At 50.0% G+C, this 18649-nt stretch overlaps 1 protein-coding gene across 1 annotated transcript in view; it reads left to right on the forward strand.

Annotated features, from left to right (window-relative positions):
* Window positions 1–4180: 4180 nt before the first annotated feature.
* CRTC1 (CREB regulated transcription coactivator 1) overlaps window positions 4181–18649 on the forward strand; it is a 59149-nt gene continuing 44680 nt past the window's right edge. The window contains 1 exon segment of the mRNA XM_053966183.1: window positions 4181–4367. Within this exon segment, the coding sequence (XP_053822158.1) occupies window positions 4191–4367 (177 nt within the window). The 5' untranslated portion in view covers window positions 4181–4190.

An 18649-nucleotide genomic window follows, 5' to 3' on the forward strand; every position in this document is an offset into this window, starting at 1 on the left:
TTTGTCTGCAGGGGGTTGTGGAGGATAAAACCCAGCGAGAAAAGCGAGGAGCGGCTCCTCCCTGCAGCGCACCTGCCGCAGGTTGCTCGCGGGGGAGGATTTCTGGCAGCTGTGGCCACAGCAGCCCCGGCCCCGGGGGTTCTTTGTTTGCCCCGGAGTCTCGGTTACCAAAATCTCCTCCCAAACACGGCTGGAAGGAGCCGGAGCCGCCGCCCCGGGGGATCCCCGGGGAGGATTTCTGGGGAGAGGGGGCAGTTCTGGGGGGATGGGGCAGTTCTGGGGAGAGGGGGCAGTTCAGGTGGGATGGGGCAGTTCAGGTGGGATGGGGCAGTTCAGGTGAGATGGGGCAGTTGAGTTCAGGTGAGATGGAGCCATTCAGGTGAGGGGGGCAGCTCAGGTGGGATGGGGCAGCTCAGTTCAGGTGAGATGGAGCTGTTCAGGTGAGAGGGGACAGTTCAGTTCAGGTGGGATGGGGCAGTTCAGGGGAGAGGGGGCAGTTCTGGGGTGATGGGGCAATTCAGGTGCGATGGGGCAGCTCAGTTCAGGTGAGATGGAGCCATTCAGGTGAGATGAGGCAGCTCAGGTGGGATGGGGCAGTTCAAGGGAGATGGGACAGCTCAGTTCAGGTGAGATGGAGCTGTTCAGGTGAGAGGGGACAGTTCAGTTCAGGTGGGATGGGGCAGTTCAGGTGGGATGGGGCAGTTCAAGTGGGATGGGGCAGTTCAGGTGGGATGGGGCAGTTCTGGGATGATGGGGCAGTTCAGGTAAAATAGGGCAGCTCAGTTCAGGTGGGATGGAGCCATTCAGGTGAGATGGGGCAGTTCAGGTGGCATGGGGCAGTTCAGTTCAGGTGGGATGGGGCAGCTCAGTTCAGGTGAGATGGGCTCAGAGATGGAAGGAAGCTGGATTTTGTCCCAGATGTGCCCGAGGTGAGGCAGAAATGACCCTCGGGGCGCGAGCTCATGGCCCTGCCCAAGGAACGGCACAATTCCCCGGGGCCAGCAGGAAACCTGGCACCCCCCGAGCCTCTCCCTGCCCTCACCCGGACCTGCAGGGGCAGCAGCCCCCAGAGCCACCCCAAAACCCGGGGCTCTGAGTGCCTGGGATGTTCCAGCAGCCCCAAGTTAGAGAAGTTTGTGCTGCAAACCCGGATAAAAACGTGGGGATTTCAGGAAGCGGGCTCCAGGTTCACGCTGGAATTCGATCTGATAAAGCTGCACGGGGAAACAATGAGAAAGAAGGGAGGTTTTTAGGGGAGGAAGCTGCAGCCCCCTCCCCTTGCCTCCCTGGCCATCTGCATTCCTTCCCAGGGAGCAGGAGTGGAGATCCCATCTCAGGAGATCCAGAAGGGGAGGATTTATCGAGCTCCATCTCAGGCACTTCATCTTGCAGCGCTGGAGCAGAGGCAGAGTGGCAGCTGGGGCTGGAGATGGTTGATATCACCACCTTCGGGATGAAATCCAGGACAACCGCACCAATTATTTATCATTGTCTCGCTCCTCGAGCGAAAACAATGTGGACAATCAGTATCTCCCCGGAAAATCTCGGTGATTGATGTGCTTTTAGCGTGACAGGCCAATTTTGCAGGTCGTGCGCTTGTTCGTGTGCACAGCCAGAGGGGATTTTAGGGAAAATGGTGTTTATTCCTGGTGGGAAAGGCAGGGGAGGGCTCGGAGCAACATCTGCCGGGAGGGAGGGAGGGAGGGAGGGCTGGTCCTGCCAGGTCTGCAGGAGCTTCCCGAGATGGTATCTCAGCTCGTGTTGGAAACGTTAAGTGCAAGTTGGCAGCCAGGATTTAGGGCAGGACGTGACTTTGTGGCTAATCCCGAGCCCGGAATTGAGGATTGAGCCATCCATCAGCGGGGTAATTGTGGGAAATAAATGGTGAAGTGACCGGTCCGGGGTGGGGACCGCACCGGGGACACCCTGGGGACTTTCTAAACACGGCGACCCGTTTAGGAAGGAGTTTATTCCGCACGGGTTTTCCTGCAGAAGTTTTCCCACAAATCGAGCCCGAGGAGTTTCAAACCTCCACGCTGCGAGTCATTTTAGCAAAGAAAGAAATCGCAGTTCCTTGGCTACAAGTCACCGGATTCTTTATTAATTAATGCTCTGCCTTCCACCCGTTAATCGATTCTCTCTCTTCTCATGTTAAGGACTCTTCTCATGTTAATTAGTCCTCAGGCTCAACTTTTCTCTTCACCCGTGTGGGTTTGTCGTGCTCCTGACCCCCCTCTGCCCGAGGCTGCGGATTGGCACGGACCCCTGGCGTGACGAAGGGGACCCGTGTGACACAGCAGGCGACAAGAGACAGCCGGGTGACAACAGGAGGTGACAACTCCACAGGAAGACCCCCGAGGTTGCGATGAAAGCGCAGTTGGTGCTTTTGTGCTTTGAAGCACAAAACCCCGCTCCCAAACCCTGCTCGTTATCTGGGAGAATTGTTAATTATTCCTGGCAGGCTCCTGGGAGCCAGCTCTGCTTCACATCCCGGAGCAAACCCGAGCTCTGCTCTGTCCCTCCCTTAGGGCGGGCGGTCACCTGCGAGTCAAAGCCCGATTTTCTCGCTGAAGGTATTAAAAAGAAAGAAATCAAAGCGTGAAGGGGAGCTCAGGGTGTTTTTTTTGCAGTTACAGGTGGTTTTTGCATGAAATCCTGATAAACCAAGTGGGCACCTCCTGGGTTTCCCTCATTGCAGTGAAGTGGGAGCATCACTAAAGTCGATTTTCCAGCAGGAGAGCGAGCAGCCACCACGGAGGGACCGGGACAGGGACAGAGGGACAGGGAGGGAACAGAGAAGGGAACAGGGACAGGGAGAGGGGCAGGGATGGGGACAGACAGGGACTGGGACAGGGACTGGGACAGACAGGGATGGGAACAGAGAGGGACAGGAATGGGGACCGGGACAGGGATGGGGACCCGGGATTGTGACAGGTGATGGGGACAGGGACAGATACAGGGATGGGGACAGGAACAAGGTCCGGGATCGGGATTAGGACAGACGCAAGAACAGGGGCAGGGACGGGGATCGGGCACAGGAACGGGGATGGGGCCAGGACCGGGATTGGGACAGGAATGAGGATGGGGCCAGGACCGGGACCGGGATCGGGCCAGGAATTGGGATGGGGCCAGGACCGGGACCGGGATGGGGACAGGAATGGGGATCGGGCCAGGAATTGGGATGGGGACAGGACCGGGGATGGGGCCAGGACCAGGACCGGGTCAGGACCGGGCCAGGAATTGGGATGGGGCCAGGACTGGGTCCGGGACAGGACCGGGATGGGGCCAGGACCAGGATCGGGACAGGACCGGGATGGGGCCAGGACCAGGATCGGGACAGGACCGGGACCGGGTCCGGGCCAGGAATTGGGATGGGGCCAGGACCGGGATCGGGACAGGAATTGGGATGGGGCCAGGACCAGGACCGGGTCAGGACCGGGTCCGGGACAGGAATTGGGATGGGCCAGGACCGGGACCGGGATCGGGACAGGAATTGGGATGGGGTCAGGACCGGGTCAGGACCGGGTCCGGGACAGGAATTGGGATGGGCCAGGACCGGGACCGGGATCGGGACAGGAATTGGGATGGGGCCAGGACCGGGACCGGGATCGGGACAGGAATTGGGATGGGGCCAGGACCGGGACCGGGATCGGGACAGGAATTGGGATGGGCCAGGACCGGGACCGGGTCAGGACCGGGTCCGGGACAGGAATTGGGATGGGCCAGGACCGGGACCGGGATCGGGACAGGAATTGGGATGGGGTCAGGACCGGGTCAGGACCGGGTCCGGGACAGGAATTGGGATGGGCCAGGACCGGGACCGGGATCGGGACAGGAATTGGGATGGGGCCAGGACCGGGACCGGGATCGGGACAGGAATTGGGATGGGGCCAGGACCGGGACCGGGATCGGGACAGGAATTGGGATGGGCCAGGACCGGGACCGGGATCGGGACAGGAATTGGGATGGGGTCAGGACCAGGACCGGGTCCGGGCCCGGGCCCCGCGCGCGCTCCCGCCCCGGGGGAAGCCCCGGCCCCGCGCACGCGCGCGCGCCCCCGCCCGCGCCGTCCCTCCCGCGCGCGCCCGGCCCCGCGCATGCGCAACCTCCGCCCCCTCACCGCCCCCTCCCGCCCCGCCGCCGCCGCCGCGCAGGCGCCCTGCGGCCGCCCCCCCTCCCTGGGCCGGCGCATGCGCGTCGCCCCCCCTCGGCCGCGGGGAGGGGGATGCGGACGGGGGAAGATGGCGGCCTCGAACAACCCGCGGAAATTCAGCGAGAAGATCGCGCTGCACAACCAGAAGCAGGCGGAGGAGACGGCGGCCTTCGAGGAGGTCATGAAGGACCTGAGCCTGACCCGCGCGCACCGGGTGAGCCTCGGCGCCGCCGCCCCCGGCTGAGGCGGGCGGGGGGGGTGTGTGTGTGTGTGTGTGTGTGTGAGGGGCGGCGCCCCCCCCGCGGAGCCCCTCGGGCCGGGGGCAGCGGCGGCGCGCGGCGGGCGGGGCGGGCAGCGCCCCCTGGCGGGGGCGGGCGGCGCCCGCGGTGTGGGGAGGGGGGGGGGGGCTGAGGGGGCCTTCCCCCCCTCACGGCCCCCGTTCCCCCCCACCCCCGGTTCCGCGGCACCGGGCCCGGCCCTCGCCGCCCACCGGGCCCGCAGCATCTCCGGAGACCGACACCTGCCGCGGGGAGGTGCGGGGGGGGGGGGGGGTCGGGGCAGCGGCATCACGGCACGGCCGGAGCGGGCCCGGCGGGGCGGGGGCTGCGGCGGGGGCACCGCCGTGTCCCCTGCGAGGGGGGGCTGAGGAGGGTCCCGGCTCCTCACAGCGGGACAGGCCCCGGCTCGGAGGGCAGGGGGATCCCGGATGCTGCGCCGGTGTCTGAGGGGAGATCCCAATTGCATCAGCCCGGGACAGGCCCGGCTCTGAGGGGGATCCCGGTTCCTCCAGCCCCGCCCGGAGGGATCCCCAGCTCCTGATGCCGGCACAAGGCCGGGGGCTGCGCTTCGCTCGCAGCTCCGAGCAGGTGTCGCGGTTTCTTCACCGGAGTGCTCGGTGGGCTCCTGGTTGCTGGGCTGGGGTCCCTCCGAGCCCCCCCGGAGCATCCCCCGCCGCTCCGGCTGCGGGCACGGAGCAGCCGCGGGCGGGAGCTGCCGGGCTCGCCGTGGCCGGTGTTGTTGCCGTTACGCTCCGGTTGTCGTAGGTGCAAATTGCTGCACTTCCAAAGCCTCCCTTGGCTGGTGATGTCTCTGCAAAGCCCATCAGCAGAAATTCCCGGCATAACCAATGCGCTTTCCGGGCGCGAGATGCCTTTCCTGGTCCAGATTCAGGGATGTTGTTCTGTTCTTGTCTCACCTGCTCGTGTCAGTGTTTTGTTTTTAACTGCTTCAAGAAAATTTACGAGCCTGTGTGCGGCGGAAGCTTTGCAAGAACAACAGAACACACGGTTGGATTTGCAGGAAAAGGTTCCCTTTTATTCCACCGTGTCAGGAGAGGGTAAATATTTGTTTTGAACTGGTGGTGCTGCTGGTTGGATGGGAAGGAAAGGCTCCAGCCTGGGAAGGTGTGGGGCTGGAGCTCACGCTCACCTGGATGTTGGATGATCCTGCTGGAGTTGGTTGGCACCAGAGTGAGGATAATTTGGAGGTGTTTGTAGTCACTGGAATCATCTTGCATGGCTCAATATCCTGGGATTTTGCCTTCAGTGGTCAGTCCTTGCTGCCACTCCAGAGCTGGGTGTTCCTCAGGGAGTTCTTGCAATCTGCAATTACAGGTTGTCCTTCAGTTAACTCACACCTTGAGCTCTCACCTTCTGCAGGAGGAGTCAGAATCCAGATTCATTTCTCCTGAATCCCATCTCAGTTTCTCCCAAATCCGAGCGCTCCTAAGCCAGGTTTTGCTCTTGGAAACCCATCACACTCTCAAGAACCTGGTTTTGAGGAAAGCACCCAAGATGAATAACTTTCTGAGCATTCTGGGTACTGAAGTGATGGAAACACTGAGCAGAGAGCTGAGTAAAATGTCTCCTTTGTAGACTTTTTCTTTCAAATTCCATGATTTCATCGGGGTTTAAAATGCAGCATAAAAGCAAAAAGGGGTTAAGCACAACTTTGCTGTTTGCTCTCGTTTTCGTTTGGCAAGCAGCACGTTGCTGTCAGTTTGAAAACGCCTTACTCAGTTGGTGGAAGCAGCCCAAAATCTCTGTTGCCTTTTCATTATTAGTAATTGTCTTTTTGCAATGTTTACCATCTCGTCTGCTTTATTGTTGGTTACTGCTCAGAGCAGAGGCAGAAATTCTGAACTTCCTTTCTGCAGTGGTCATCTTCCACCTATTTATGATGTTGGATCCGTGTGGGATTTTTAAGTTCTAATCCACCCCATTCCTTTACTACCCTCACCAAAAAAAAAAAAAACCAAAAAAAACCAAAAAAACCAAACCAACCAAAACAAAAAAAAACCCAAAAATCATTTGAGAAAGAATCAACTTTGTTTTCCAGAGGGTTTCCCTGTAGCGTGGAGCAGCAGAGTGCTGTTTTTCAGCTGGCACAGTGGATTTTTGGCATTTCAGCTCTGCTGGGAGGCGCAGACCTTGCGCAGAGCGGAGGTGGGTGGTCGATGGAAGCTCTGGAGCTGCTTAATTGTCTTGTGAGTGGGACCTTGGTGTTCATAATCCAGAGCTTTCTGCCAGTCCCATAGTAACAAAGTGGGTGAGGACAGGAGAGGGGGAGTTAGTATTTTTTTTCTCTGTGACATTGACTCTTGTTTTTTGTTTGTGGCTCTGCTTCTTCCCTTTTTTTCCTTTTTTTTTTTTTTTTTTTTTTTTTCTCCTCTGTGAGGTTTGGAATTTCAGGACTGCACTGATTTCTGGGCTTGTTTACCAGGGCTTGTCTCCATTTCTCAGCCCAGGGATGCTTTGATGCAGCTATTTACTCACCCAAGGTTGTTGCTGCCCTTTCAAATTGTAATTAACCAAAAAATTAACGTGCAGATACTGCTGAGCCCTTCAGTATGCGACTCTTGAAACGCTAAAAAATGTAAGATTTTTAATTTGTGACCTGCATTTTAAGGGTTGTTCTTGTTGGAGATTTTCTCAAGTTTCCATGATTGCTTTTTTGATTTTAATATTCACTTAAAGTCACTTAATTTTTGAGGGCTTTCAGCCAGAACTGTGTTTGAGCTCCCTCTGATGGGCCTTGCAGTCTTACCTTGGAAAATAAAGACCCCCCAACCTCCAAAAAGCTGCCAGTGGGTGTTGTCTCCCAGCCCCACCTGCCCTGGAACAAACCTAGGGAATTAAATCCAGGTTAATGGTGATGTTTGGAGACATTGTGCAAATTTTCATCCTCCTTTGCTTGTGTATTTTTAGGTGTTATCCAAAGTTCTGCGTGGCTTTTGTTGCGTTCCTGAAAACCATGTGAAGTAAAAAGTCCGTGTTTATATTTTAAACCTGGCTAATTTTAATACAAAATCCTGTTGCAGTTTAATTTTGTCAAGTGGGGTATGTTGTAATAGCACAGATTTGAATTTTATTTGAAATAAAATTGAAGTAGAACCCCACAGTTTGTGATGGAGTGTGTGTAAAACCCACACACGTCCCCCTGCCACAAAATTTGTACTTAAAAATGAGGCACTCAGTGGTTTTCTGGTTCCTGGTGAAGAGATCAAAATGTCTCTTTGTACATCCCCAGCTCAGAGTTGGATGTAGATAATATGCAAAACAGTATTTAAAAGCTTAGTTAAATCAGGAATGCTAATCTGCTTTTAAAAATGAGAGGCACTAATGATGATGATGATACAGAGCTGCAGCGGTTCCCGATGTCTTCAGCAGGTTTTTATTAAATAATGTGATACAAAAGAAATTCCTGATGACGTAAGAGTGGTTTTGAATGTCTGAGAGATATTAAAGAAATGCATCACAATCAGGACTGAGCCCTCCTAGCACAGAGATTGATGCTCCAGCTGGCAGCTCAGCTTAAAAGTGAGTTTCTCTCAAACACAAACGTGAATTTTTCAAGCTTTAGAGGGTATTTTTTCCTTCATTAACTTTCCCAAAGTTTGAACCCTGAGTTTGCACATTTCCAGACCAAGAAATGAGTGGCTTGGGCTTCACCTGTGCTCACCACTGCTGGGATGAATTCCCTTCTCTGATGCATCCCAGGATCACTGAGGTTGGAAAAGCCCTCCCCGCCCAAGCTGTGTCCCCACCAGTGTCACCTCCAGGCCTGGGGACTCGCAGCCCCTCCAACACCTTTCCTTGCAGGAATTCCTGCTGATGTCCAGCCTGCAAAGCTTGAGGCCATTCCTGGGAACCTTGTGGCCATCACAGAGCAGGACCCCAAGCAAAGCAGGGAGTTTGGAACCCCCAGAGGTGCCACCAGAGGCCATCACAGAGCAGGACCCCAAGCAGAGAGTTTGGAACCCCCAGAGGTGCTCCAGGTGCCACCACCTCAGGCTGTGGCATCACAGGCTGGCTGAGCCAGCAGTGCCCTTAATTCTTTGAAAGAATGTTTGTAAAGCAGCAGGGTGAGAGGCAGAGGGGACCTGCCAGGGCACAAAGAATCTCTGTTCTTGTGCAACCCTTGGCTTCCCTCAGCCTGCCTGAGCTGTCCAAGGTAAACACAGAGCTCTGCTGTGCCATCCTGGGAAACTGCACTGAGCAGGGCAAGGTTTCTTCTGGCAAACCCAGGCAGCTTTTGTTGGATTTTTTTATTATTATTATTATTTTTTAAGGAGACAATGACTTTTTTACGGATTGTCCCATCACTCCCACACAGCACAGCTGCTGTTGGACAAAGTCTTTCTGTGTGCAGTGGCCAAATCCCTCGGTGTTAATGATGTAGCAAAGCTGGGAAGGCTCTGGGAGCACGTGAAGCTGGATTGTACAACTGCTGCATTTTGGGTGTTTGGTTGTAATTCTCAGGGTGAACATGTGGGACTCAGCTCCGGCTGCTGCGCTTGGGTTTTATTTAGCATCAGCACTGGGTGGTAATTTGCATTTATAGAAGGTGCTCATTTAGGAAGAGAATTTGTTCTCAAGGTGAGGTACAGTCAGTCCTTCCAGTTCTTTGGGGTTGATTTGGGGTTTTCCCCTCAAAACAAGCTGCAGAGGGGAGCTGAGCTTGTGGTTACCCTGAAAAGGGGGAGGTGTGGATACTGAATCTCTTGGTTTACCAGTCAGAAATTGAAATGTGTGGTGCAGGCTTTGAGTTCCAGCTGTGAGTGCAGAAGTGCCCGAGGTGCCAAAGGCCTCGGGGCTGGTGCTGAGTTAATCTGAGTTCTGTGCTGGCCAGGGCTGAGGGAGGATCTCTGCCTGAGTAAAACACCACCCACAAAACACAGGCACAGGAATTGTGCCTCAAAGTAATTTTCAAGAGTATTTGGTACTGAAAAATGATTTTAGTAGCAGTGTGGCCTGAGGGTGAGCTGTCTTCAGGATCTGTGAGCTGGATGGAAAAAGAGCTTTTCCTCCCAGCACAGAGGAGAAGAAGGGGAAACCCCAGGGCCTGGAAAGCCCAGAGTGTGGTTGTGGTTGTGTGAAGACGTGGGCTTGGCAACCATTTTTACCTGTTCTTGGGTTTCTCCATCAGATTAGTTCTTACCGAATTTTTTATTGACTAAACTGCATTTTTATTTTTCGAACTATCTCAGAAACAACGTTTATTGAAATCTGCCACCCATCAACGCCCTGCTCCTCTCACTAACACTCCGTTCTCCATTTTATAATCAATTTATCAATGCCATTGATTTTGGTTCGGCAGCACTTCCTGCACTTCAGGAATATCAAAGCCCTGACTCTGCTGAGGCAGCAGCACTTGGCACATTTCAGAGAGAGTTTTCCCTCCTGTGTCCAGCACCGTGTTCAGTCCAGCGTGGTCACGTGTGGCTACAGCAGGGATGGACCAGATTAAACCAAACCCATGGCTTTGGGGCTTTTTGGGGGGAGTTTTAACCCAAAATTTCCTGCACTGTGTGGATTTTCTGTAAGAAATTCCTCCCTGTGAGGGTGGGGAGGCCCTGGCAGGGGTCGCTCGGGTAAGTTGTGGATTTCCCATCCCTGCAGATGTCCAAGGCAGGGGCTTGGAGCAGCCTGGGGTAGTGGAAGGTGTCCCTGCCTGTGGCAGGGGGTGGAATTTGGTGATTTTTAGGTCCTTCCAAGCCAAACCAGTCTGGGATTCTGTGAAATTATTGAATGTTATTGAGCACCTCCATTGTCGTGGTAATCAAACACTAATTTGGCAAAAGCCAGAGAGCCTCTCAAAAATGATCAATAGGGATTTAACCAAAATGTATTAAAGGCTAAATATTTATCTGTGTTCTCCATTATCCAGCTGTGATTGCAAAGGAACATTTTCTTGAGCAGTGGAAGGGCAGTTTGGTCCATGGCCCTGACAGCATCGATCACTCCCTAATGCTCTGTTCCACTGGCATCGATATTTTTGTGCCTAATGCAGGATCTGAAACTCAAGTAGACTTCAAGGCACTTTTCAGCAAATATAAGGCTGTATCTTGGAAAAAAAAATGTAAAGAGAAGAAGCTTCTCTGGGTTAAAACCATTCCTGGTTGTGCTGGCTGGAATTCTGCCCTGGTGTTTTTGTAGCTGTGCTGGAGGAGCTGTTGCTGAGAGGTTCCTGAGGGCTTGCAGCAAGGTAGTGAACAGCAGCAAATTCAAAATCAGGTGGATTTTTTGGGAACAGGGTTCATTTTGTGACAGTGACCGGCTGTGACCTCACTGCTGCTCTTCACTTTGTTCTCTTTTGGGCTCAACTCCTCACATTCTGTGAAACAAATGTGATCCCAAAGGCTGTGCTGCCCCATCCCTGGGAGTGTGCGAGGCCAGGGTTGGATTCCAACCCAAACCATTCTGGAATTCTGTGAGCTCGAGGTGGCAGCTGGATGTGAGTCTTTATTATCACCATCTCTGGAGTTAATATTTAAAATGTTGCTTTGATTTGTTTGAAATGATTTGCATTTTGTGGTGTTGGAAGTGAAATCCAGGAATGAGGATCTCCAGCAGTGTTTGTGGAGCACTGAACAGCCCCTCTTGATCACTTTGTGATTTATGTTTTGGCCTGATCTCCTTGGGGTTTTATAAAGTTGTAACCAAGTGTTGATAACAGCCTTGTTTTGCAAATAATTTCTCAGGAATTAAAAATCCTTCCCCTTGTACCAGAACAATCCTTTGCAATCAAACAACAACACCACACACCCACAAAAAACAGCTCTTAAATAATGAAGTGGAGGAGGCTCAAGTGTTGCAGCTTGAGGCTGCAGCAAGAATTCCCCAGCCCTGGCTGAAAGTCTCTGCTTCACAGGCAGGTTTTCTCCAAGTGCCTTTTCCTTCCTTTGCCTGGTCTATCACTTTTCCTGATGATTGGGAAAATCTCCTCTGTGCTGTCCCTGCTGAGCTGCTCACTGGTGGTTTCACTCTGGTTACTTATCACTCCAGAGCAGTAAGATGTGTTAACTGCACACTGCAGCTCTGTCAGATGAATTTGCAATTAATTTTGGTACCCAGCTAGTACTGTTTATGTGAATATTATTTTCCTTGGACGGCCGAGATCTCGGAGGGGAGGGAATTGGAGTTGATATCCCAAAAAATATGAATTTCCAGGCAGATGGTGATAGCTCCCACCTCAGACAGAGGAGCAGTTGTTGGTGACAGGATGGGGCCTCTTCAGAGCTGTTGGAGGAGCAGCTGGTGAAGCTGTGCAGGAGATTTTCCCAGCTCTGGAGCCTCAAAGTGGGATTTCAACATCTGTAAGCTGGATTAAAGGAATAAAAAACCTCCGTGGGAGAAGGGAAGGCAGGGATTGTTTCATCCCCTGACTTCTCACTTTTTGATTCCTTGCAGAGTCTCGGTGTTGATTGTATTCCTGGCAGCAAGAGGGATAGAAAAGATCTGATTTAATATTTATTTAATATCTGAAATACTGCACAAGTTTCCAGCAGCCAGCTCAGACTCAAATGTCTGATTGACCTTCTCCTTGTAATTAGATTTGCCTCTGGTTCAGGGAGATGATTGTGCTGAATGAGCCTTTTGCATTCGAAGAATTTGGACTCTGAGCATATTTTGGATATTTTTGGTACCTGAAGGGTTGGCTGATGCCACATTTTCAAGCCACAAACAATTTTCTGTAGCTTTTGGCCACTCTGAGGGCAGAGTGAGGTGGCCCTGAACCCCAAAGAGTGCAAACATGCCCTGCTTGGCTCCTAATTTACGAAACTTGTAGGGTTACATAACTGAATTTTCATTCTTTAGCTAAAAATAAAAAATGGAACATAAAAGCTATTTTCATCTTACTTAATGAGGGCATCTCTGCTTTTATTTCAGCTTTTCTGAGGCATTTCAATAGGAGGGATGGGGATGGTTGAGAAGCTTTTTATTGAAGCTGGACAATTGTTTCCTGGCGTTCTCTAGATCCCTGCTCAGAAGGAATGTTTGCTTTAAAAAAAAGAAGGTTCCTTTTAACTCAGCCTTTTCTGTGATAAATTTATTTATTTTTAGGTTGCTTTGTAGTAATTAGTGTTGCACCTCAGCTGTGTGGGGCAGGGCTGCTTTTTGGGGTTGGTTTTTGGGGTTGGTTTTTAGGTTTGCTTTGTCTCCTGCTCTCCACGAGTCACCCAAGTGCCCAAAGTTTGATGATAACAAAGTGACCCTTGCCTCCCAATTCTCTGCACAATTCATTGTTACCTAAAAACACTGACAAAAATAAACAAAAAATTGGAGAGTGTCGAGCTCCATCTAAATAGAACCAAAAAGAATTTTTTCCTTTCTGCATATCAAATAATAAACAAGCTTCCAGCCCTCTCCTGTGCTCTCTGTTGAATTATCAGCAGCATCCACGCCTGCCTCTCACTGAAAGCCTGGCAGGGAAGGAGGGTGCCACTCTCTGCGCTGCCACGGGCTGGGGTTTGTTTTTCAAAGCTCTCAAATCAGGTTTGGTGCCTGTTGTAGCTTTGCTTGGCTCCCTGCCCGGCGATAGAGCACAACTCGGAAGAATAGTCACTATTTTAAGGCTCCAGTTTGCTGTATCCTGTTTTTGCTGCTCAGTTGTGACTGTGAAGTTTTAAACAGTAAACCTTTGTTCACCAGAAATAGCAAAAGTGGTTTTAAACACCGAGTCGCAGCCTGTGCATTAAGTTGAATTCTTTATTATTGTGGCTTTGTTTATTTATTTAAATCCTGCAAGGTGTGTTCCTAATGATTCTTTGCCCTCGACCACCCAAGTGATTCATATTCATTCATTTTGGGGAGGAAAATGCAGTTTTTCTCTGTTTTTACTGTTAAGAGATTAGAAAAGAAATAAAACAGAAATAAAAAATTATCACAGTATTAAATTACCTCCCCTCTCCCCTCCTCTTTCTGGTTCATTTTCTTTGGGCTCACAAGAGAAAATTGATTTTTCTTGTGAAAAAAAAAAAAGTCTTTTTCTTGTTAAAAAATTATTTATGTAAAAAAAAAAAGGATTTGAGTGTGCTGTGGATTTGGGGGGGGTTGTAAATAGTGTTGGGGTGTGAGATCTTTCCACTTTGACAGGAATTGGAGGAGGCAGCTGGGGGAGAGCTGCGAGCCTGGGTGATTTTTACAGCCCCGTTTCCTCACGGTTTTATAGCTCAGGCAAGCTGGGGAGCTGCTTGCAGCTCCTGAAGGAGAATCTAATGGGGCCTTGGAATTTGGAGATGACTCATAAGAGGACAAAACAATCCAGTTAAGTGATTTGAGGTCTTAAATAATCTCTTCAACAGGAAGGTGAAGAAAACATGAACTCATGAGTAATAATTGGCTCTCTTGGAGCGCTCAAAGTGCAGCGCTGGGGCTTGGCCAGGGCTCAGCTGATTCCTGCTTTGCTGATCAATAACATCCCAGCTCTCATGAATGGAATTTATTGGGCTGTAATGCTCTTAGCAAAGGATTATTTGGATTGCAGTTCTGAGTTGGGATTCTTGGGGTGTCCTGTGCGTGGCCAGGAGTTGGGCTTGATCCTGGTGGATCCCTTTAACTCAGCCTTTTCTGTGATAAATTCATTTTAGCTTGATCCTGGTGGATCCCTTTAACTCAGCCTTTTCTGTGATAAATTCATTTTAGCTTGATCCTGGTGGATCCCTTTAACTCAGCCTTTTCTGTGATAAATTCATTTTAGCTTGATCCTGGTGGGTCCCTTCTAACTCAGCCTGTTCTGTGATAAATTCATTTTAGCTTGATCCTGGTGGGTCCCTTCTAACTCAGCCTGTTCTGTGATAAATTTATTTGAGGTTGATCCTGATGGATCCCTTCTATGTCAGCTTTTTCTGTGATAAATTCATTTTAGCTTGATCCTGGTGGATCCCTTTTAACTCAGCCTTTTCTGTGATAAATTCATTTTAGCTTGATCCTGGTGGATCCCTTTAACTCAGCCTTTTCTGTGATAAATTCATTTTAGCTTGATCCTGGTGGATCCCTTTAACTCAGCCTTTTCTGTGATAAATTCATTTTAGCTTGATCCTGGTGGGTCCCTTCTAACTCAGCCTGTTCTGTGATAAATTCATTTTAGCTTGATCCTGGTGGGTCCCTTCTAACTCAGTGTAGTCTGCAATAAATTTATTTTAGGTTGACTGTAATGGTCCCTTTAAGTCAGACTTTTCTGTGAGAAATTTATTTTAGGTTGTTTTCTAGTGGGTGCTGTGTTGTACCTCAGCTGTGTGGGGTAGGGCTGTGTCTCCTTTTTGGGGTTCCTTTTTGGGGTTGTTTTTTGGGTTTGCTCTGTCTCCTGTTCTCCAGAAGTCACCCAAGTGCCCAAAGTTTGATGATAACAAAGAAGAAGGGATCCTAGCCTCCCAATTCTCTGCTTCCTGGACATGCAGCCTGCAAAAATGAGTGGTTGGAGTCCCAAATCCCAAGGGTGGGAATGCCTTCCTCAGGTGATCACAGACTGGAGATAAGAACTGACTCCATCACCTCCTTCTCCTCTGTCAGAGCAGGGAATTTGCAGTTCTGCCTTAATTCTGGAGAGGTTTTTCAGCAGCTGCAGGGGCCTCCTGCAGGTGTTGCAGCTTTTGAGCCCTCAGGATTTTCCTGGGAAGCCACTGGAAGTGCAGGATTGAAGCAATACTATCAGGTAACCTTAAAAATAATCAGATTTACAAAGTCTCAAGTCAGCTGCCTCGCCGTGCCCTTCCCTGTGCCTGGCAGTTTTTATTACTCTCATGATGAAAACAGCTTTTTCTGAATCCCAGTTTGTTTTTCCATGGAGCTCCTGTTTCATTGCAGGAGATGGAAGAGGAAGATTTTGCTCCCCCTTTGCTCTGTGCTGAGCTGGTGGGAGCTGGAACAATCCCAGGCAGCAGCACAACCCTTTGCTCCTGGTCCTTGGAGGTGTCACCTCCTGTTTTGTTGCTAATTTTTGAAGTTTCAGAGAAAATTTGGGTCTTTTAGCGGTGAAAATAAAAATCCCTGAAAATCAAGGCTGGCCTCATGTTCTCAGCTCAGCTCTGAGGAAGGAGTTGCTTGGGAAGTGTCTCAGTGGCAGAAACAAAACTGCTGCTCTTTTGTGCCTGCTAAATTCCAAGATATTACAACAGCTTCCTTCCCTTAAAAAAAAAAAAAAAACAACAAAAATGCTTTTTTTTTGGGCCTTTTCCTGCATTTTTGTTCTTCCTGGCTGCATTTGCTTGGCCTGAGAGCCGTGTTTGTGTCCTGACACGGCGATGGGATAATGGAACAAATCCTTAAAAGTGACTGCAGTGACAGTTGTGGTGCTGGAGGAGTAAACAATGATGTAGCAGTTCCACGAGCCTGGGGTCACATCCAGTTCATCCCATATGTCTGCAGTTTTTCGGGGTAATTTTCACTTTGTTTCTAGTAGACATTTGGCTTCCTGTTTTGGCTTTGCTTGTCCCATTCCCTGCAAAATCCATCGCTCCAGGACACCAGGATCCTTGGGAGCCCAGCAAGGATTGGCACAGGCAACAAGGGAAACTTTAACTGGGCTTGTCCTCACTCCTCTGTCCAGAGCCAGCCTTCAAATCTTCACTTTCATGACACTTAAAAACACCCTGAAAATTCAAAACACCCCCTCCAAACCGCTGCAAAACATTTTGTTCCAAGCCGCTGCTGGAATCTCTGGAGTCCCAAGCGAGGCAGGCAGAGCAGCTGCTCTCACTGTGGATTATCCCTTTCCTCTCAACTTCAGCCTTCATTTCCTCTCCCCTCCTTCCTGGGAGGAACAGCTGTGCCTTTGGAGCCTCTGCTGCTCTTGGAGCACGGCTGGAAAGTGCAGGAAATCGGTGACTTTAGAAATCTGCCTCTTCCTGAGTGTGACAGCCCAGTCAGACAGAGGCACGGGCTCCTCTGCTCTTTATCCTGACAAATGGGGCTGGGAGAGCGAAGGAGCTGCCTCTGCATCCCCTTCCCTCTTCCTCGTGGCCATGAAATGTTGATTATTCCCCAAAAAAAACCCCTGGTTGGAGTCCCAAATCCCAAGGGTGGGAATGCCTTCCTCAGGTGATCACAGACTGGAGATAAGAACTGACTCCATCACCTCCTTCACCTCTGTCAGAGCAGGGAATTTGCAGTTCTGCCTTAATTCTGGAGAGGTTTTTCAGCAGCTGCAGGGGCTCCTTTGTGTTCACACAGGCACTGCTTGGGATTTCAGAGCCCCTTTTTTATCTCTCAGCCTGCTCACCTCGCAGGAGTTGCAGATATTTTTTATCTCCCTCTGGCTCAAGCCCTTTCCTAGAGGATCAGGGTGTTTTATCACAGAATTTGAGCTGTGGTTTGCTGTTATCACACCTTTTTTTTTTCTCTGAGGCGCTCTGAAAGACAATTTCAAACATGTGGCTTTGCACCATAAGATTTATTTCCCTCATTTATCAGGGCATTGAAGATAAACTCCATTATTTACATATTACAGGTGCCTGCTGAGGTGAAAATATTGCTGTTGCTAGATTTCATAATATTAATTTTTAATTGCGTGGGAAATTAAAATAAAAAGCTAAACTTGCAAATCCATCTCTTCAGCCATTGAATATTTGATAACAGCATGAGTGAATTTATATCAGTAACATGTAAATAATGGAAGTATTTGTAATTATTTGCAATAAATTATCCAAAACATGATAAAATTTTAAGAACAAGCAGTATTCACTGAGTAGAGATTAAAAATTCCAAAAGTCTTCCCAACCTTCATTCATCTCTGGGAGCAGCAGGATATTTTAATTCATTTATCCTCACTCCCCAGGTGGCATCCAGAGGTGCTGGTGGCTGACTGAGAGCCTCTGGAATATTTGGAATATCTTCATTTATTCCCACTTTTCCCTGGATTATTCCAGGCTTGGAGCTCCACTCAGACTTTGAGTTGCTGATGAGAGAATTAAACCTGCAGGGAAGGACTGTGAGGAATTCCAGAACAGCCTTTCCAACATCCCCCTGCTGGGATTATTCCCATTTTCCAGGAGGATCCCTGAGATGGGAACAGTTTGGGATCTAAAACCAAATCCTCTGCCCCCTGAAACTTGTTCTGTGCTCAGAACTTTGTGTCTGCTCATTACTGATTTTAATTTTCAGCCTGGGCATGCGGAGAGGCGCCGGCAGCTGCTGGAATTACCAAAAGTGTGGCCAACACAGAAATCCCCTTTTCCTTGGTTTACCAGGATTTTTTTCTCACTCATTTGTGATTCTTTCCTCACTGCATTAAAGAAAATAAATCTCAGGCAGTTTTCAGGGAGGGTGGGCTCATAAACGAGCAGTTATTTCAATGTGTATTCATTTTTATTTTCAATGTTTATTCATTGCTACTCAAATTTTAGTAATTATTTAAGTAGCAAGCGTTGAGTTTTTAAAATTCGAATTTTAGTGTGAATTTTGGACTGTTAACAGAAAAAGGTTCCCTTGAGAAGCCAAAGTCTGGGTGGTTGGAGAGTTTTTGGCACCTTAAAGAACTTTTTAAATAATTCAAGGGTTCATGAGGTGATTTGTAGCTCGTGGCAGCACTGCCACTAAATCTAACCCCCAATCATTAAATGGCTGTTAAAGTCTCTTTCTTTTTGAGCTTTTATTTGCTTTTCTTATCAACACGAGGACTGTGAATGGGGAGAAATCTCCCTTTGAAGGCTCCAATCCCCTGGGATGGCAGCAGGAGCTGCAGCTTGTTTGACTTGCTGTTTAATCCCAGCTGCAGAGAGAAGCCACACCAGGACTTGGGGAGCCTCTTTTTCTTCTGCTTCCTCCCTGGCAAGTTCCTCACATCCCAAATCCACTCCTGACACCAATCCCAAATCCTGCACCCAGCAGGGCTGGCTGCTCCAGCTGAGAATTCCTGGGAAATCCATCCCTGCCCAAGCAAACTCAGCTTGGCACAACGGGATTTCCCAGTAATGCAGCCTCTAAAACTCCCACTAAATCCTGCCTGCAGAACTGAAGGCCCAATTAAGCTTTAATAATACTTTTCTAATTTTAATCTGTGCTGGTTTTGCTGCTTATTAGGCTGGAGGTTCTAAAGAGGAAGGGTTTTTTTTTTTTTTAAGGGTAAAAAATGAAATTATAAGAAAGCTCAATGTGGAAACTGCAAGGCAGTGCAAAAGCTGTTATCACCAAATCTTTGCTTCCTGTAGTCATCAGATATCTGGGGTTTTATCAAACGGACACTCCACCCTTTTATTATCGTTCTGGCAGTCCACAT

Source organism: Vidua chalybeata, chromosome 27, assembly GCF_026979565.1.
Source record: "Vidua chalybeata isolate OUT-0048 chromosome 27, bVidCha1 merged haplotype, whole genome shotgun sequence".
Classification (NCBI taxonomy): domain Eukaryota; kingdom Metazoa; phylum Chordata; class Aves; order Passeriformes; family Viduidae; genus Vidua; species Vidua chalybeata.